Source organism: Thermothielavioides terrestris, chromosome 1, assembly GCF_000226115.1.
Source record: "Thermothielavioides terrestris NRRL 8126 chromosome 1, complete sequence".
Taxonomy (NCBI): Eukaryota; Fungi; Ascomycota; class Sordariomycetes; order Sordariales; family Chaetomiaceae; genus Thermothielavioides; species Thermothielavioides terrestris.
In genome coordinates this window covers 2,209,830-2,226,216 of record NC_016457.1, presented here as the reverse complement: position 1 = coordinate 2,226,216, position 16,387 = coordinate 2,209,830, and the positions used below count along the sequence as shown (strand labels likewise).

General features: G+C 59.9%; 4 protein-coding genes across 4 annotated transcripts; 1 reads left to right on the top strand and 3 right to left on the bottom strand.

Annotated features, from left to right (window-relative positions):
• Nucleotides 1-587: 587 nt before the first annotated feature.
• THITE_2107341 (uncharacterized protein) lies at nucleotides 588-3,401 on the top strand. The gene is made up of 5 exons (XM_003649059.1): nucleotides 588-1,100; nucleotides 1,234-1,404; nucleotides 1,487-1,552; nucleotides 1,640-2,130; nucleotides 2,209-3,401. The coding sequence occupies exons 1-5, from the start codon at nucleotides 685-687 to the stop codon at nucleotides 3,165-3,167; spliced, it is 2,103 nt and encodes a 700-aa protein (XP_003649107.1). The 5' UTR covers nucleotides 588-684; the 3' UTR covers nucleotides 3,168-3,401.
• A 394-nt stretch (nucleotides 3,402-3,795) lies between these two features.
• On the bottom strand, nucleotides 3,796-4,727 carry THITE_2107339 (uncharacterized protein). Its single transcript, XM_003649058.1, has one exon. It carries the CDS (start codon nucleotides 4,476-4,478, stop codon nucleotides 3,942-3,944), a length of 537 nt encoding a protein of 178 aa, XP_003649106.1. The 5' UTR covers nucleotides 4,479-4,727; the 3' UTR covers nucleotides 3,796-3,941.
• Nucleotides 4,728-5,100: 373 nt separating this feature from the next.
• Nucleotides 5,101-5,552, bottom strand: THITE_2107337 (uncharacterized protein). Its single transcript, XM_003649057.1, has one exon. The coding sequence runs from the start codon at nucleotides 5,440-5,442 to the stop codon at nucleotides 5,206-5,208; it is 237 nt and encodes a 78-aa protein (XP_003649105.1). The 5' UTR covers nucleotides 5,443-5,552; the 3' UTR covers nucleotides 5,101-5,205.
• A 5,334-nt stretch (nucleotides 5,553-10,886) lies between these two features.
• Nucleotides 10,887-12,693, bottom strand: THITE_2107332 (uncharacterized protein). The gene is made up of 3 exons (XM_003649056.1): nucleotides 12,512-12,693; nucleotides 11,727-12,439; nucleotides 10,887-11,614 (listed from the first exon to the last, which is right to left on the bottom strand). Exons 1-3 carry the CDS (start codon nucleotides 12,619-12,621, stop codon nucleotides 11,010-11,012), a joined length of 1,428 nt encoding a protein of 475 aa, XP_003649104.1. The 5' UTR covers nucleotides 12,622-12,693; the 3' UTR covers nucleotides 10,887-11,009.
• Nucleotides 12,694-16,387: the final 3,694 nt, after the last annotated feature.

The window sequence follows — 16,387 nt, the reverse complement described above, 5'->3', positions numbered from 1 at the left end:
GATTATATCCACTTCATTGGGCTGTTGGAATCACGAACAACATGCAAAGAATTACGGAATACAGAACGCCAGGCGATGTTCTATGTCGCATTCTCTGAGCAAACATTTCCAAATAAGCCGCACATGCTGGAGTATTTGGACGCTGCCCACCTTAGTTAACGTACCACGGGGAGCCAAGACATGAACGGACTCCCCCAGCGCCAACTCCCTGACCTGAGCGGTGGCAAACCGGCAATGGATCTGCACGGCACAGAGTCCGTTTTCCGAGCGCCTTGCCGCTTGTTGTGGAAACTTGGATGGAGTCGCAAGCATTGTGGTGGGTCCCCCCGGCTCGCCCCTGCCGGTGCACAAGAATAGCGCTTCAAGATTCGACGGGGTCCATTTGAGAATTCCGCTTCCAGGATGGCAATGCTCTGGGAGAAAGAGGGGAAAAAAGTGCGCATCCACGCATCACCTTGTGTGTTGTATTCTTTCGCTCCTGTTGTCGTAGTCGCCCTCCCGTGTTGGTCGCTTCTCCGCCTTTAGACGGCGAATTGAGACCAGGATCGGATGTGGCCGATGGCGAGATGCGGTCACGGTGCTGCTGAACACTGAACGCCGAACACCGAACGCTGCGGAAGAGAGCCGACCTTCATCTAATCCATCTCCATCCCGCTCCGCCGAACAATCCACCCCCACCCCGCCATGGCCTCCAGCGCAGAGAAGTTCACCGGTTCCGGGTCCGGCTCCGGCCCCGGCCCCGGCCACGACGACGATCACGGACAAGGAGACGGCCTGTTCCTCCCAATGGCAAACGATCCCCACCAGCGCCGACGGGACGGCTCCGGATCGCGCGTCAAAAGGGGCATTCGCATCCGCGGCTGGCCTCGGCCCCATCGGTCCGGCCTGTTCCACCACCAAGCCAGCTCCGCCCCCGGGCCGGGCCCGGCGCCGGGAGGACAACCCCGAGCTCCGCTCAGACCCGACCCCTGGTGGAAAATCCACCTCTTCCGCGGCATGGTGAACGACGTCCGCAAGAGGGCGCCCTACTACCTGAGCGACTGGCGCGACGCGTGGAACTACCGCGTCGTGCCCGCGACGGTGTACATGTTTTTTGCCAAGTCAGTTCCCACAACACGTTCGGGGACACTTTCTGTGGTGGCGGTTATGAGATGTGATGTGATTTGATGTGATGTAATGTGATGTGTGGTCCGATGTGGACAAGGAGCTGATCGTTCGCTGCTGCGGTTTCAGCATCCTGCCTGCGCTGGCCTTCTCGCTCGACATGTTCAACAAGACCGACATGCACTACGGCGTCAACGAGGTGCTGCTTGCCTCCGTCCTCGGCGCCGTCGTGTTCTCTGTGCTCGCCTGTCAGCCGCTGGTCATCGTGGGCGTGACGGGGCCGATTACCGTGTTCAACTAGTAAGCTGCTTCTGCTTGCTATTGCCCAGACCTTTTCCTCCCCTCTCCCAATCCTTCGACGCTGGACTGACTGTCTTGCTAGTACGGTGTACGACATCATGGTGCCGACGGGCACCAACTATCTCGCGTTCATGTGCTGGGTCGGATTGTATGTTCAAGCCTGCTGTCCCTTGCGTTTGTCGTGAGCCGAAGTGAGGCAAGACGGGGTGAAACTGACTGACCGGCGGACACTCAGATGGGCCCTCGTGTTCCACTGGATGCTCGCCGTCACCAACTCGTGCAACTGGCTGCGCTACGTGACTCGCTTTCCCTGCGACACGTTCGGCTTCTACGTTGCCTTCATCTATCTCCAGAAGGGCATCCAGATCCTGCAGACCCTGGGCGACGAGGAACCCTTCTACCTGTCCGTCGTCGTCGCTCTGCTCGTCTTCGCCATTGCCTACATCTGCGGCCAGCTTGGCCGGAGCAGCCTCTTTCGGCATCCCGTGCGCGTTTTCCTCAAGGATTACGGCACGCCCCTGACCGTGGTCTTCTTCACCGGGTTCGTCCATATGGGAAAGATGAGGCAGATCTCCCTCGAGACGCTTCCGACGGGCGCGGCGTTCATGCCCACCGTGGCAGAAAGGGGTTGGTTCGTCCACTTCTGGGACATTCCCTTGGGCGACGTGTTCATCGCGATACCGTTTGCCCTCTTGCTGACCGTCCTCTTCTGGTTCGATCACAACGGTATGTCCTTCCTTGCGCCCTTTACTCCCCGCCGCTCCGTTTTGTTCCCCCACCAGGCAACGGCTGAACGGCGTATAGTATCCTCCCTCATCGCTCAAGGCACCGAGTTCCCCCTGAAGAAACCCGCCGGCTTCCACTGGGACCTCTTCCTCCTCGGCCTGACCACCGGCATCGCCGGCCTCTTGGGCCTGCCCTTCCCCAATGGCCTGATCCCCCAAGCCCCATTCCACACAGAGTCCCTCTGCGTCACCGAGGCGGTCCCCTCTACGGCCCCCACTTCCGATGACTCCGACAACAACGACAACGCCAACAACGCCAGCGACAACGGCAAACGCGCCTTCACCCTCCGCGCCGCCTACGTCGTCGAGCAGCGCGTGTCCAACCTCGCGCAGGGCCTCCTGACCCTCGTCGCCATGACCGGGCCCCTGCTCACCGTGCTGCACCTCGTCCCGCAGGGCGTGCTGGCCGGCCTGTTCTTCATCATGGGCTTCCAGGCCCTCGAGGGCAACGGCATCACCGCCAAGCTGCTCTTCCTGCTCCGCGACGCCTCCCTCACTCCGCCCAACCACCCGCTCCGCCGGAGGGAGCTCGTCCGCCGCCGCGCCGTGTGGCTGTTCGTCCTGGCCGAGCTGGTCGGGTTCAGCGCCACCTTCGCCATCACGCAGACCGTCGCCGCCGTCGGCTTCCCCGTCGTCATCCTGCTGCTGATTCCCGTCAGGGCCGTGCTGCTGCCCAGGTGGCTCGCGCCGGAGGAGTTGGCGGTGCTAGATGAGCCGACCGCGAGCCCGTTCACGATGGAGAGCGTCGGCGGGACGTTCGGTGGCGGCAGCGGCCGGGATGTAGTTCTGAACGCGCCGGAGGGGGAGTCGGGCGAGGAGACGGAGCGGTCGAGGAAGAAAGAGGGATCTGGCGCTGCCGGTCGCGGAGCGTTGTTGACGGCCGGGAGGAGCGACGAAGAGCTTGCGGAGCTTGGGGAGAGTCGATCGGGTGCTGTGAGGAGGAGGTTGAGTACTCTCCATCGTGAGGGTAGTGCGTAGAACCGGTCGTGGCATGGGCCGTGACGGTCTTCGTTCGTTTCCGGTCGTTGTCTGGGGTTTCTTGTGTGTCGTTAAGTGAGCGTGAGTGAGAGAGTCTGGATGACGTCGGCGCCGAATACACGGGGGTTGGATACGAGAACTAATAAGACCGGGGGGATATCATCATTGCTGAAGGCTCGTCTTTTGTGTTGGTCGTCGAGTTGGCAGCCAACGGAGCGTTGTGATGCCCTACATGGTAGGCGAACGACTGCTTCTTCCTGGGTCTTCCGCCTCCAGTTCTCTGACGCTTCCGCCTTCTGCGATCCTAGGTGTCGAAGAGTGGAGGGGGCGGTTCACGGAGGGAACTGAGGGTAGAAGGAGGACAGACAGCGAACGGCCGACCATGATCCTCTCTTCCTTTCTGAGAGGCAGCACCAAATTAAGGCAGGCAGTCTCGCGCTGGGATCTGGTCCAATCCCGACTCCCACACCAACCTAAGAGCCTGAGCACATGAAGATCGAATTGCTTCAATAAATCCTGTATATAACGGCAGCGGGTCAAAATGCTTATAGATTTCCACCTTCCCATTCTCGATGCTGATCGCCGCGATGTCATACGAGGCCGACCGCCAACCGCCGGCCGTGGTTCATCATCCTTCATTGCGCCTCGCACGGTTGGGCTGCTCCAACACGGCCATAACCGGGGAGAGCAATGTTTGCTGTGTATGTGTTACCTGCACCGCCTACGCTTCGCCAACCGGGGGTCCAAGACAGCGGCTTAATTTGCATCTGGCAATCAAAGCGTATTAATGCAATTCGACATGTTGGGCTTGTCTTCATCTACAAGAAGCACCGTAGATGATCGGGAATCCGACCAGGACTCTTCGACGGCTTCCTTGCCTCGTCGCCTGCTGCGGGAGGAGATGGCAGAAGCCGGCTCTCTTAGGACATAAAGGGGCTTGTGTTCCCCTGGGCAGAGCTGTTGGTTGTAAGAGGAAAGCTTCTCCCTGCAGCTACTCCTGCGACTACCCCCCTCGCGAAGCCCGGTGGGGACCGGTGGAAGTGGCGGGAAGCCGGAGCAGACGGGGACGAGCAGCTCCTTCGTCCTGGCGCGCCTCTTCGTGGGCCCAAATCGAATAACAACCCGCCCCGTCAGCCAGGGAAAGCCGAGACGCTGGTCCCTGCTCGTTGCGCCGAGACCCTGGATAGTTCGCCCGTGAGGACTGGTGGACTTGGAGTGTCTGAGGGAACCAGCCGGATCTACATGGAACCGTGGATGGCAGTACTTGCGGGGGCCATCGAGGCCTTGCTCGTCGACGGCCTCTTCAACCATCTGCCGCAACACTGAGATCACCGCCGGCCACAAGGCAGCAAAACGTCATGGTAGGCGCAAGGGTTAGAGTGGGAGAACGATGAGCCTGTTGGCGCCGGACCGTGTCTGGGGTGACGGGCTGGGCCATGGCGAGGCGCAGACGGTCTTCTCAACAAGGCAGGTGGAGGAGATGAGCGACGCATCGCATCACCTGCCGCTCAGAACCTGTCACCCATCTTGGCCCCATCCAGGATTCCAGATGCTCATGGATGCGCTAGCTAGCGCAGCCTGAGATTGCGGGACTTCTCCCCACAGCAGCGGCGAGTGCATGATGCCGCGATGTATTCAGCCGATGCAGGCGAGGAGACGGTGGCGGACTGGTTGACTGGTGAGCAATCCCTCCAGCCCATGAGTTACTTCCCAGCCAGTGCTTCCGGAATTCTCGTCTTTGGAGGCCAGGGGAAAGTCGGTCGGCTTCGGCCGTCAGCCTTGGATGCTGACTGAGTGTTTTTGCTAGTCCCAAGCTTGCTCAGGGACCGCCCACTCCAGCCATGCCAGGCACACCAGGCCAGGTCCCAGACGTATACCGTGTAGATTGAGTACAACAGTAAGCCAGCAACAGCAATTGGCAGTTGGCCATTCGGGTCCGCTGGGCAGCCAAGAGGCGCGAAGCTGTCTGTGCTGTGCCGGAGCCGGCTCCATGGGGGAGGCAGCTGGCCAACACCCAACGAGAGCGCAGGCGGGAAATTTAGCCGAATGAAGCGCAGATTGAATCTGAACCAGCAGGCCGCTCAACCAGGTCATGGGTCAACAAGGAGAGCACCAGAGTCTGGAATGGAGCAGCTGGACGACGACGGATTGGCGAGGGTATGTACAGGACGGAGAACGGGGTATGCATTCCGTACAGCAGCAGCAGAAATTGCAGGAAGCGGGAGCCCGGATAATCGCCATCCTGCAGAATCTCGATGCGCTCTTCCTCTGCCATCGCGTTTGTCTTTTTTCCACGATGGATTCTCGGCGCGCAGATGATGACCCCGACAGGCGGGAGGGTGGCGGGTCAGGCACCACGACGTCCATCGGTACCGTGCTCACAGCTGTTGGGGTAGCCTCGGCGACGTTGCAGACCTAAAGGCTCGGCTGTGACACAGACTGTTCCACCGGACCCATCCGAGGTGCCGTCTTCCTGTCGTCTTCCTGTCCACACGGTCTCTTACCACAGTAGTTCTGTACAGTGTGTACGCGAGGCTCGGCTTGAACGGCCTGCTGCGACACCACACGTGGTCCGGGGCGCGCTGTGCCATTGCCAGAGTTACGCTGGCGGAAACGGGGAAGACACGAGGTGCACAGAGGCAAGTTGGCGCCATTGCCAGTATTCCGGACACCTGTAACTGACGTTAAATAGCTTCCTGCGTTGTGGTGTCATACGGTGTACGGAACGCAGATGGAGTTGGAGATAAGCTTCGCATCTCTAGGTTGAGCTTGTTCTTATTCCTTGACGATGCTGGGATGCAGTTGGCCCGTTGGATCTCGCCGGAGGAAGATTCAAAAAGTGGGGGCTTGGCCCTTGCAGCAGCCTTCCGAAGCCTTGTCAAGCCTCCTCGTCCTTGCCGCTTCTGGCAGTAACGTTCGCGTTGGGCGGCACGGACTAACCCACTCCGTATGCCCGGTCTGTGCTCAACCCGGCAGGCAAGGCACGAATACGGCAGGAATCTGACGTTAGTTCGTTAACATTAAGTTTAGTGCTTGGGGCTACACTATGTTAGGTGGGTCAGGCCCAGATCGTGCCATCTCAACAGCCCGGCGACACTATGGTACCCCACGGTGAGATGCATTGGCTGATGCCGTTCGAAGCAGCAGCTTCCGACTTCTTTCTTCCATTTCATCTTTTACGGCTTGCCCGGACTAACGTTATGGTAAGACCACTGCACTGCATGTAAGGTAAGGAATGCTTCATTGCGGACAGCACATGCGCTTCGGCCCAGGCGACGGGATTGTGCATGCGATTCCAGTCCTCCTCCGCTCCGGGTAGGCAGGTCAACAGGCGCTAAGCTGCGTCGTTCAATACTGCCGTCCGGTCTTCGTGAGGTTCCTGCTGAGTTGTTCGCCCAGATGCGCTCACGGATCCATGGGTCCGTCTCCGGGACGTCTCATCTGAGCGGCAGGCACAAGCCTTTCATTTCGCCGGCCGGGACTGGGGCGCGAGATCTCCGGACCGCCCCTGGTTGCCTCTGCGGCAGTCAGCCCAGTTCGATCTGCCGTGGCTGGACCCGACACCAACGCTGCGGACCAAACCCACCCCACCCTTCTGCGGCTCGACCATCCAAGATCCATCCCCCTTGCCAGTTTGCGATGTCCACGGCCGAGTCGCTTGATACGAGACGGGCCGCACTGCAGCGCAAAGCAGAGCAGAGCAGAGCAGAGCAGAGCATCTCACTTGCATTCAGTTGCCTTCGCCAGTCCCGCCACTGCCTGCTGTTGTACTCTGTACTACACACAGTCCAAAACGGCCGGATGGATCCCCCTCTCTTTTACTGATGCGGTAGCGGCGTGGCACTGGCGAGCACTGCGTTCAGGGCAACAGCTCGTACCATTCCCATCCTTAGCCAGTTCCACCTCGCAGTAAGCAACACCTCAGTGCGGTAGCGGCACACTCGTTCGGTCTGTGCAATGTACCGTGGACGGAGGTGCAGACACAGTCCTCGTTACGCCAAACATTTCGGCCCCGGCCCGTGCAAGAGATGCAAGCAGCCGGAGGCAATCGACATCTAACGTGTCTGACTGATTCCCCTTGCCGCAACCTGCCGTGCGCTCGCAGCGGGGCATGCAGAGAGAGAGACATTTGGCGAATCGGCTGGCGCACTGAGCCACCGCACGCCTGCATCGAACAACCTGATCCGGATTGTCTACCTTGAGATAGCTCGCTGGCATGCAGCCGAGGAGCGGCGGAGCCGCAACGCGGTCACTTCCCCTTCCTGGCTGGCGGATCCGCGCGTCTTCTGTCGGGCGCTCCGTGTGCTCTGGATGCCGAACCGGTCATGAAGGGGATGCTTGGATTGGAAAGCCGCGAACAAGCTGAGGAGATAGCGGCGCCCTTCCCTCGGGTTCTCAACTCTGATCGCTCGCATCGTGAGCTGTTAGTGCTAGTGTTCTGCAAGAGCACGGTGGTAACATCATGTGGAAGTTCCCTGGTTCGTCCTGCCACTGATCTGCAGTTTGCCCAAACATCTCGGAGCCCTTCCTCGAACAAACCTGCCTACCTTAGTTACTGTGTAACTAGTGTGCACCTTTGAACATGGGCCGGCTCCGGCAGACCTACGCCGGCGAGCACGGCCGTTGGCCGGCGGTTCCGTCTCTGTGGGCTATGTGTGTATGAACATACATACATCTTACATGCAAAGGTTCTCCTGTGTACGGTGAAGAAGCGAGCAGAAGACGGTACGAATCCGGCACCAGGGACCTCTGCTTCCGAGCCTCTTGAAGGGGCCCTCGTACCAAAGTCGCTCGGGACTGGCACGCCATAGTTAACCGCAGCGAGGTCGACCATGGCTTGCCAGCGCTCCGCAATGGGAAAGATCGGCCGGCAATGGCAAGAACGGGGTCGCGGTCTGGGTCTGGGATCCCAGAAGCCCTCCGTGTGTACGGTGTACGTTACAGTCAATCGCGAGCTTCGCGTCGCGGAGATCCCAGCCAAGACCAGTGCAGGCCGATGGTGAACAGGCTGTATTTGACGTAGCAACAACAACACCGGCTCCAAGCCCAGTCGCATCACGGGGTACGTGCTTGTCCCGGCCATTTCTTTGACTGCGTACTATGGAACGTACCTACATGTACATACTCTCTTCGGCACCCCTCGAAAGATCCTCCAATCAGCTGTAGCAGTCGCGTTCCATTCCGCAGTGAATGGCGGCGCACGTTTTTAATCTGGCTTATTTTCCGATCAAGTCGTCTCCCTCACCCCGGATTGCACGGGTGGGACGGGGAGTGTTCCGCAAGCCGCCTCGCTTCCCCGCGGTTTCCAGGAACACCGATCACAGGAGGGAGGAGAGCGCATGACGTCCAGGCACGGCCGGCCGGATGGAACGGTGGGCGTCGTTGATCAACAGTCCTTCGGCGAGCTTTGCCCAACTGGGTAGCCTTCGAGATGCTCCGTCGAAGCCGTCCGTGTCCCACCGTCCCACCCAAGTTGTCCGTGCCAAAATGCCATCAGCCGATCGTTCGCTCGGAACCATGCTGATCACAAGCTTCAGGGGCCGGGTAAACCGGTGTACTGTACACACATACTGTACCATCTCTGTAGCGATGTGCACGAGCAGCGTGTTGTGACAACCAGGTTACGCCCCCATCGTGGGGGAGACGCATGGAGGTCCGGGGAAGAGGTAGTGTAGTGTAGTATCCGGAATGTGGCTGGAGACATGCACTTAACGCAAATGGTTTTATCGCACTCCATGCTAATGATATGTGTATATCGGGGCCCCTTGCGGCAGTCCCCTAGGCATGATCAACAATCGTTCATGTACTCGCCCAGAGTACCGATCTCATACTGTTCCAGCGCCTGCTCCTTGGTCCTGCTCCGCAACTACACTTGACCCCGACCCATGTGAGGCAGTCCCCGGCACCGACCAACCAACACCGGTACGGAATACCAGAAGACCACTCCCGCTGCGACAGTGGCTTCCCGATAAGTTAGCGCTGCTTGAGAGACGAGGAGCAAATTTTCGTACTGTGTATGGAACAACATTAGGTACATACAGGTAGTCTCGCTTGGCGCTCGTTTCAACACAGGATCCGACCGGTTACACAGTTCCGTACTCACTCAGTAACGTGAGCGGGAAGCCCGAGTTTTCTTGACTTTGGTGAAGCGGGATGGTCGCCAAGAGCCGGCGAGCACTCTCTCCTTGGTATGTACTGTGTATTCCGTGGTGTAGAGATGTGGGATCTAAGCAGGACTGAACGCAAGGCACAAGTCGCTCCGTTTCCCTGCTGTGAGCACTCCAACGGCAAGCGGCAGCGGGGTTAGCCTCCCGCCACCGTGCCATTGTATTCCGCACCTGTCTTGTTCTCCCCTTCTCCTGAACGGCAAGTAAAGGCGCGCAGCAAATGGGAGGCAATCCTCGCAGCCAGTTGCTGGATGTGTGTGGAGGGATGCACAGTTAGCGTACGACTCCGCAGGATGCATCGGGTGGTGGAGAAAAAAGGCTGCAACCTGCAATGCAAGCGCTCGATGTGAGTGTCATCCCATCTCTCTGCCTCCCATCCGCATCATCACCCTGCCCGGTGCCCACCCTCGCTGACTGGTTGAGGCGCACAACCCTGAACCTCAACTTGTCAAACAAACCACCGGCCGTTCTTGGCATCCGGTACCCTGCGAGTAAGTGCGTTGTTTTGGGTTGCCGGATCCTGCTCCTTCCAAGCGGTTGCAACGTAGCCCACCGTTGATCTTACATAGCTGTACTGCGTAGTTGCGGCGTACACGGCAGTTTTTCTCATTCCATTTCATGTAAGTGGACCCGGAAAAGCTGTCTGAACGGGGCAGGTCGCTCGCTCGCTCGCCCCGAGAGGCCGGGCCCCTGATCATGTCGTCCGCGCGGAGAGGCAAGTGACAGAAAGTGATGCCGTGGGCCGATCTTACACTTGAACACATGCCCAAATTTTCGGTCGTCTATCTATGCACAAGACGACGAGATGGGGTAGTAGAGAAAAACAGCGCGCCAACCTGAAGTGACCCTGCTAGCGTTACCCCTATCCTCCTGGCACCCAACAGCAGAACGCACACACAAGCTCGCTCACAAACTGGCCGCCAAACCCGCCAAACCGTCCGAAGAAGCCGTCCAAGCAATGCAAAACTCCGACGATTCGCTCGCCCTCCATGAAAGTATGGTTTTCGTTGCAGCGTTATAATCCAAAGCACCCCCTCCGCCCCTTTCCCCCAACCCCACCAAACAGCCGAGTTAGAAGTTAGAACCATCCCGTTCGCCAGTCGTAGTCAACGTAATGGTAGTAAGAAAAAATAAACAAATCAATAAACCGTAGACCGCAAACTCCCCAAAAGCCCAGCCCGCCCCGCGCCCAGGTTACAACCAGGGACACACCCAAGTGGAAACCAAGTTCGAATCGGCATTGGCCTGCGCTGATGTCGGTTTCTTGCCATGCAGTCCTGCACAAAGGGGGGGACGAAAAGGAGTACAAAAGTGCGGAATCGAAAGGCAGCCGAACGGACCGAGGCTTCGGTTCCCAATCTGGTCGATGTCTCCGGCTCCGAGGCAGCGTTGGAGAGGATTTGGGAAGGTTGGCCGTCAGGTTTTTCCATGGGTTAACAGAAGTATGCGAACATATTATCGCTTCTGGATCGAATCGAACCAAGTCGGCACCAAGTGAAAAGGGAGAAGAATGAATCGAAGCTCGTGGGGAAGCGAAAGAGCAGCACATCTGCCCAGGAACCGAACCGAACCGAATCGAAGGAAGCATGATAAAGCGAACCGGGGATATTTCCGAGTGGTGCTGTTTTTTTCCCACCTCGTAACATGGTCCGTTTTCGCAACCGCCTGCCCTCATTTATGCTGTGCTTCCGTAGGCGCCAGCCCCGGTAGTCGCCACGGAAGACGAGCCCGTGGTGAAGCTGCGTCTGCGCTTCATGCCCAGCGGGTCGTGCGCATACTCGTCCGGCCGGTCCGCCGCTCCCGCGCTCTGGCCCTGGCCCAGCCCGAGCGGGCCGCCCCCGAACGTGTCCCTCATCGGCGTCCGCGCGGCGCTCGCGCCGGACAGGCTGGCCTGGAAGGCCTGCGAGAAGTCGTTGGGCGGCGCGATCGGCGCGCTCATCTGCGGCATCGAGTAGTCTGTCGTCGACGTCCGGAAGCCGGACGTTCGCGGGAGGGAGAAGTCGACGGGTGCCGTCAGCGGCGCCGAGGGGAAGCTGCCCGTGTAGCTGGACGAGACGCCGCCGCCGCCGAGCTGCGAGGTCGATGGCGTCCGCGGCCCGGGAGAATGCGCCGTGGTCGCCAGGCCGCCGGACCCAATGGCCGACCTGAACTGCGTGCGCAGATCCAATCCCAAGGGAAGAGACGCCGATGCGGCCCGCAGGCGTGACCCCCGCTGCTGGCTGGACTGCAGGCTCGATGACTGGAAGCTGGAGTAGTGGGTCGGCGACTGGACGGTAGAGCCTGTATGATCTCCGCTGTTAGCCAGTAGTCCGCTGTCGGCGTATTCAAGCCCCCCCTTCCACTCCCCCATCCCTCCCCCTGCCCGCCTTGAGAACTTCCTGGGGAGCCGTACCGGAATAGTTGGTCGAGTCGTATGGACCCAGACCACCAGTCGAGGTGCCGCCCACCGGGTCTTGTTGGTAGAGGCTATGTTGCCGGCTCCCTATCTGGGGGGACGAGTTCCCTCCGTGGTAGGTGGTGTAATCGATCGCATCGCCCTTCCACGACATGCTCGTCCGAAGCGGCGACTGGAGAGTATCCGACCGCGACCTTGTCAGGGTGTCGCGGAGCTGAAGCGGCTGCAATGGTCGTATTTGTTGCCGCGCGTGGTGGCCATGGAGCTGCATCCCGGAATCGAGGCTGCCCTGGCGCGCAAACGGGTTAGATGTCCTCGGCCCGGCACCACCCAACGACGCGGTTGACAGATGGCTCGGGTAGCCATAACGGTGATCTGTGGAGGTTGGCGAGATCGGAGAGAGCATGTCCGGCGTGCTTAGTCCCCCTGAGGGGCCAAAACCTATGCCCCCAAACGCCGGGCTGAGGCCGGTTGGGGAGAGGTGGTCCTCGCCATCATGGCGCCGCACGTCCACCATGAGAGGCCGCATCATGTGGTCGGCATACGAGTGAGCGCCGAGATCTACCGGCGAGGTAATCGGCCCTCCCAAGCCGTGGACTGCGCCGTATGGCGAATGCAGCGCGCTCAGGCTGTCGAAATCCTCCGGGACCGCCCTCATCTTCATCATGCGCTCGCGATCGTCGGCCGTCAGACGCTTAATCTTGGCCCGCCTGCACTCGGATCAGCACGTCAAAAATGTTCCGGCGCGCTGGGCCTGATGTAGTGTGTTGAATGGACCCTACCGGTTCTGGAACCACACCTGAACTTGGCGAGGACTGAGCCCGGGGATCTCGCGCGAGAGCCGTTCTCGGTGTGCCGCATCCGGATGTGGCTGCTTGGCAAATTCACTCATCAGGAACCGCGTTTGCTGGTGGGTAAGCCTGTGATGGATTAGCCTCCCTCTTTTTTCATTCTCCATGCAAGAGAACCTCCGAGGCGCGTACCTGAAACGCTTCATCTTCCGTCGCTGCGCTGTCCTCTCGGCCGGCGTTTGAGCCGGGGGCTGCGCTTCGCCCTCGCCGTCTCCCTCTACCATTACCTCGTCCTCCACCACTTGGTCGTCGTCTTCTTTGGCAGCAACCTGTCCTTCATTGCCTGAGTGGCTTGGTGCCGTCTCAGAGCCTTGCCCCGCCGAGGACACCGAGCTCAGGGGGTTCGACCCAAGGGACATGCTGGGCGTCTCTGTCGAGACCAGTGACTCTTCGTGGCCCGGCTCAGCCGGCTTCGGTGCATACTGCTCTGCCTGGGTCTCCGGCTGCTCGGGAATCGGGGACGGCTGTTTCGGCTGCCGCAGACCTAGGGGATCGATGCGATGGCCGAGAGGCGAGCTGTCGGGCTTCGGCGCCTCGCCTGACGCGGCAGTCACCGTCCGCGGCTGCGCCTGAGCGTCCGCGCTCTCGGCCGAGTTGGCCACATGCTCATATGGCTGTGAAAAGATGTTGGTGTCGCCTGGCGGGAGGAACGAGTACTGACCCTGCCAGTCTGACTGCGTCACGGCGTCGAAGTTGTTGGACATGCGTAATCTCTCCGCGGACTTGCAAAAGGCGGTCTCGTACTTGCTTATGGACCAAGGGCTCTGCTCCGTGGCAGTGTGCCTGGTAACAAGCATTTGGAATCGGCTGTCGTTTGAATGTCGTTAAGGAGGAGTCGTGGCTGGCTGAGGTGCGGGCGTCGCGTTGGCCCAAGTTGCGTAATCGACGACTTAAGGGGCGGTTGCCGGTTAAACGAACGACAAGCGGTAGAGAAGTTGAACGAGCGTCGAAGTCCCGCACCGGCAGTCAGAGACGATAAATGCCCATCACAAGCGAAGACAGCGGGTAGGTGGACCTTCTGCCTCCAGGACCTCCAAAGTCCCGTTTGCGGCGGTTTCCTGTTCCTCTGCCCAGCAGATCGGCGTCCTCTGGAGAAGAATGTGCGCTAGGGGATGCGTCTGCTGCGTCTTTGCTGGCCTTCCCCAGAGATCAAACTGGGACGCTGCCTGAAGACAGCAAGGGAGGAGGCGGTTGGTCGAACACGCGAGTTTCTCTCCCGGCGTATTCGAGTGCGTTGTACCGGAGGGCAAGTCCCACCAGTCAGAACGAAGATCAGACGGGGGCCGCCGGGCCTTGGAGAGAGGACGGGAAACAGCGGGGTCCGTTTCTGGATCCGGTGATCTACGAACGACGCTGAGTCCTGGTCACTACCAACCTTGGTCGAGTGCGTGATGTCCAAGAGAATCGTGGATCGGTCGAAGAGGCGGGGTGCGGTGCCAGAGACAGCAGGACAACTTGTATGAAGTCCAGAGGCGGGTCAACCGACGCTCGGCGGGGCTATTCTGTGAATGATATCCTCTTGGAAACGGAGCAGAGGAGGGAGCTAGGCGCGCCTGAGAGCTGGCGAGGCGGTATTAAGACCCGCGTTCCACCGGTACCCTGTTCGAACGTGGGATAGAGGTGAGATTAATACCGGTGGAGAGCGCAGGCCATTCGGAGCAAGGCCGAAAAGAGTTGCAGGGTCTGCATGGGCAACTGCAACAATGGAGGAGGAGGGACAGGGTACCTGGTACCTGACAGAGGACGGGAACTATGGCGAGTCAACGGCGGGTCGACTAGGGCCGGGCCTGGGGTCGGATCTCTCGATAAGTCGAAACCCGCGAAGCCGTGGACTCTGCTATAATAATATCGGATTCCTACCACAGTACACTGCGGCAGATGGGGTGGGCTGAGCCACAACCTTCTGTGTCCGGGGGGCCCCTCTGCGATCCAGGGTCGAGGCGAGTGAGTGACGGGGCTATAGTGAAAGACTGCTTGGCCGTACCAGATCTCTCGGCTGAATGGCTAATGCCGTGCCAGGGCCTCGATGGAACCAACCGGGGGCCACTGCTGCCATGCAAAGAAGCCAAGCTGTGCTTGGTCAAAACGGGCTGGGGCGACGCCTATGCCTAGACGAACGTATAGCGAGCGGCGGGGAGGTGGTTTCTCAGCGAGGAACGCAGAGAAGGGACAAGGCACAGCAGGCTTTGCGCGGGGACCCGGGCATGCCACAGTACATACAGAGCAGTGCTGGGCAGGACGCGCTTCGTCTGTGTGCATGAAAGCATGGGCAGGACAGGCGATAGGCGAGGACCTCTTGGGCCAATGGCACCCGCGCAGACACCCGATCCCAAGCCCAGACAGACGAGACAGTGTCGTTGTTCACCCACGAGCTATGGCCGGTGCGTGACTTTCGCTTTTGAAGGCTCTGTGAGAGAATTCCGGCCTTCCTTGTCGGGACATCTCACCCAGGAATCGAATGACCGGTCATACCTTGTTGCAGCGAGGGGCACAAACAAACCCGAGCTCTCCACAAGCCAGCAGCCCGGCGCACGAGGCCGATGGACACTCGCGGTGATGCACAGAGAGAGGTACAAGCCGCGCATGGCATCTCGGCTGGAGCAGTTGCGTCTGGCTGATTGGTCCTTGGTCCACATGAGCTCCGCGTCGACTCCACGGAAGAAAAGCATGACCGTTGTTGGAGTTCCATCACCTCAGGCCAATCGCAGGCTTTGCCCTCCCCGGAGCCGGGGGGGAGGGGGTGAGCCCTGAGCGGGTGCCTGTTGCCTGTTTGTCGTATGTAATCCGTGGTGTACGCACATAACTACGTATGTAGTGTACGTACGGTGCTGCAAGTCCGGGCGGGCGTAGTGTAGTGAAGGTGTGGATGCAGATCGACAGGGGGCGTGGGTAGATACAGTGACAGTGCCGGATGCATCCAGCAAGCGGAGCCTGAGCCTGACTGGCAAGATCGGGGCGGCGGCTGCTCGAAAACGGCAATTCTGGCTGGGGGGTTGGGCCGTTGTGATGCTGGCCCCCACCCCTGACCCAAGTTGGACGGATGGGGACAGGGCGCGATGGAAGATCACTGACGAGCAGATCTTTCTCTCCTTGCCGGCATCTGAACCAAGGTTCAAGGCCCCAGCCAGAGGCTCGAAGCGGTTGTGGTGGAGGGCAGCGTAGCAGCGAGCAGCGTCGGCGGTGTGCCGTCCGCTGTCCTGTGCCGATTTGGAAGGTGGTTAGACGGCTTGTCTGTACCCAGCTCCGAACGGCAGCCCTCAATGCCAGGCGATTTAGCCTGGCACAGGCAGCCCTGCATCAAGCGATCCCGCCCACTGTTGAAGAGGTCTATGTACCGCAGTACGGAATCAGGAACAACCGTGATGCGGACGGGACGAGAGGGTATCCCCTGGCCGTTCAGTCCGGCTTGAGACCGCTTCTCCTGCCAACACAGGAACGCCAATGGGACGCGCGGGGAGCCACGCAGCGCTTCGCGCTTCACGCGACCGTTTACAGGTACTGTACTTTGTCGAGCTGTTGAGTGTACCGACTGCCAGCAGGCCCGAAGGGGGCGCGGCAGTGGCTAAGCGGTGGGTGGGCTGCTTTGACACAACACACGCGGCATTTGATCAGGCTGTACCGTCGCACTCTGCCCTGACTGCGATCCGCTTTCTCACCAGAACCAATGCCCAATGCCGACGCGGCCGAGGAGTCTATTTTCTGGGGAAGAGATCGGGGAAGCGAAGTCGTCGGCGGGGGTATACTAGAGTGAGACGGGACCCGCAGTCACCGGAGATGGTGGGAAGCAACGCCGAACAAGCCGCAGGC

Excerpts from the sequence above, each read along its gene's own strand:
- THITE_2107341 (XM_003649059.1), top strand. The coding sequence starts at position 685 with ATGGCCTCCAGCGCAGAGAAGTTCACCGGTTCCGGGTCCGGCTCCGGC. Across the intron at positions 1,101-1,233 it reads GTGTACATGTTTTTTGCCAA|CATCCTGCCTGCGCTGGCCT; the intron begins GTCAGTTCCCAC and ends CTGCGGTTTCAG. Across the intron at positions 2,131-2,208 it reads CTTCTGGTTCGATCACAACG|TATCCTCCCTCATCGCTCAA; the intron begins GTATGTCCTTCC and ends AACGGCGTATAG.
- THITE_2107339 (XM_003649058.1), bottom strand. The coding sequence starts at position 4,478 with ATGGTTGAAGAGGCCGTCGACGAGCAAGGCCTCGATGGCCCCCGCAAG.
- THITE_2107337 (XM_003649057.1), bottom strand. The coding sequence starts at position 5,442 with ATGGCAGAGGAAGAGCGCATCGAGATTCTGCAGGATGGCGATTATCCG.
- THITE_2107332 (XM_003649056.1), bottom strand. The coding sequence starts at position 12,621 with ATGAGTGAATTTGCCAAGCAGCCACATCCGGATGCGGCACACCGAGAA. Across the intron at positions 12,440-12,511 it reads CAGGTGTGGTTCCAGAACCG|GCGGGCCAAGATTAAGCGTC; the intron begins GTAGGGTCCATT and ends ATCCGAGTGCAG. Across the intron at positions 11,615-11,726 it reads CGACTCGACCAACTATTCCG|GCTCTACCGTCCAGTCGCCG; the intron begins GTACGGCTCCCC and ends GAGATCATACAG.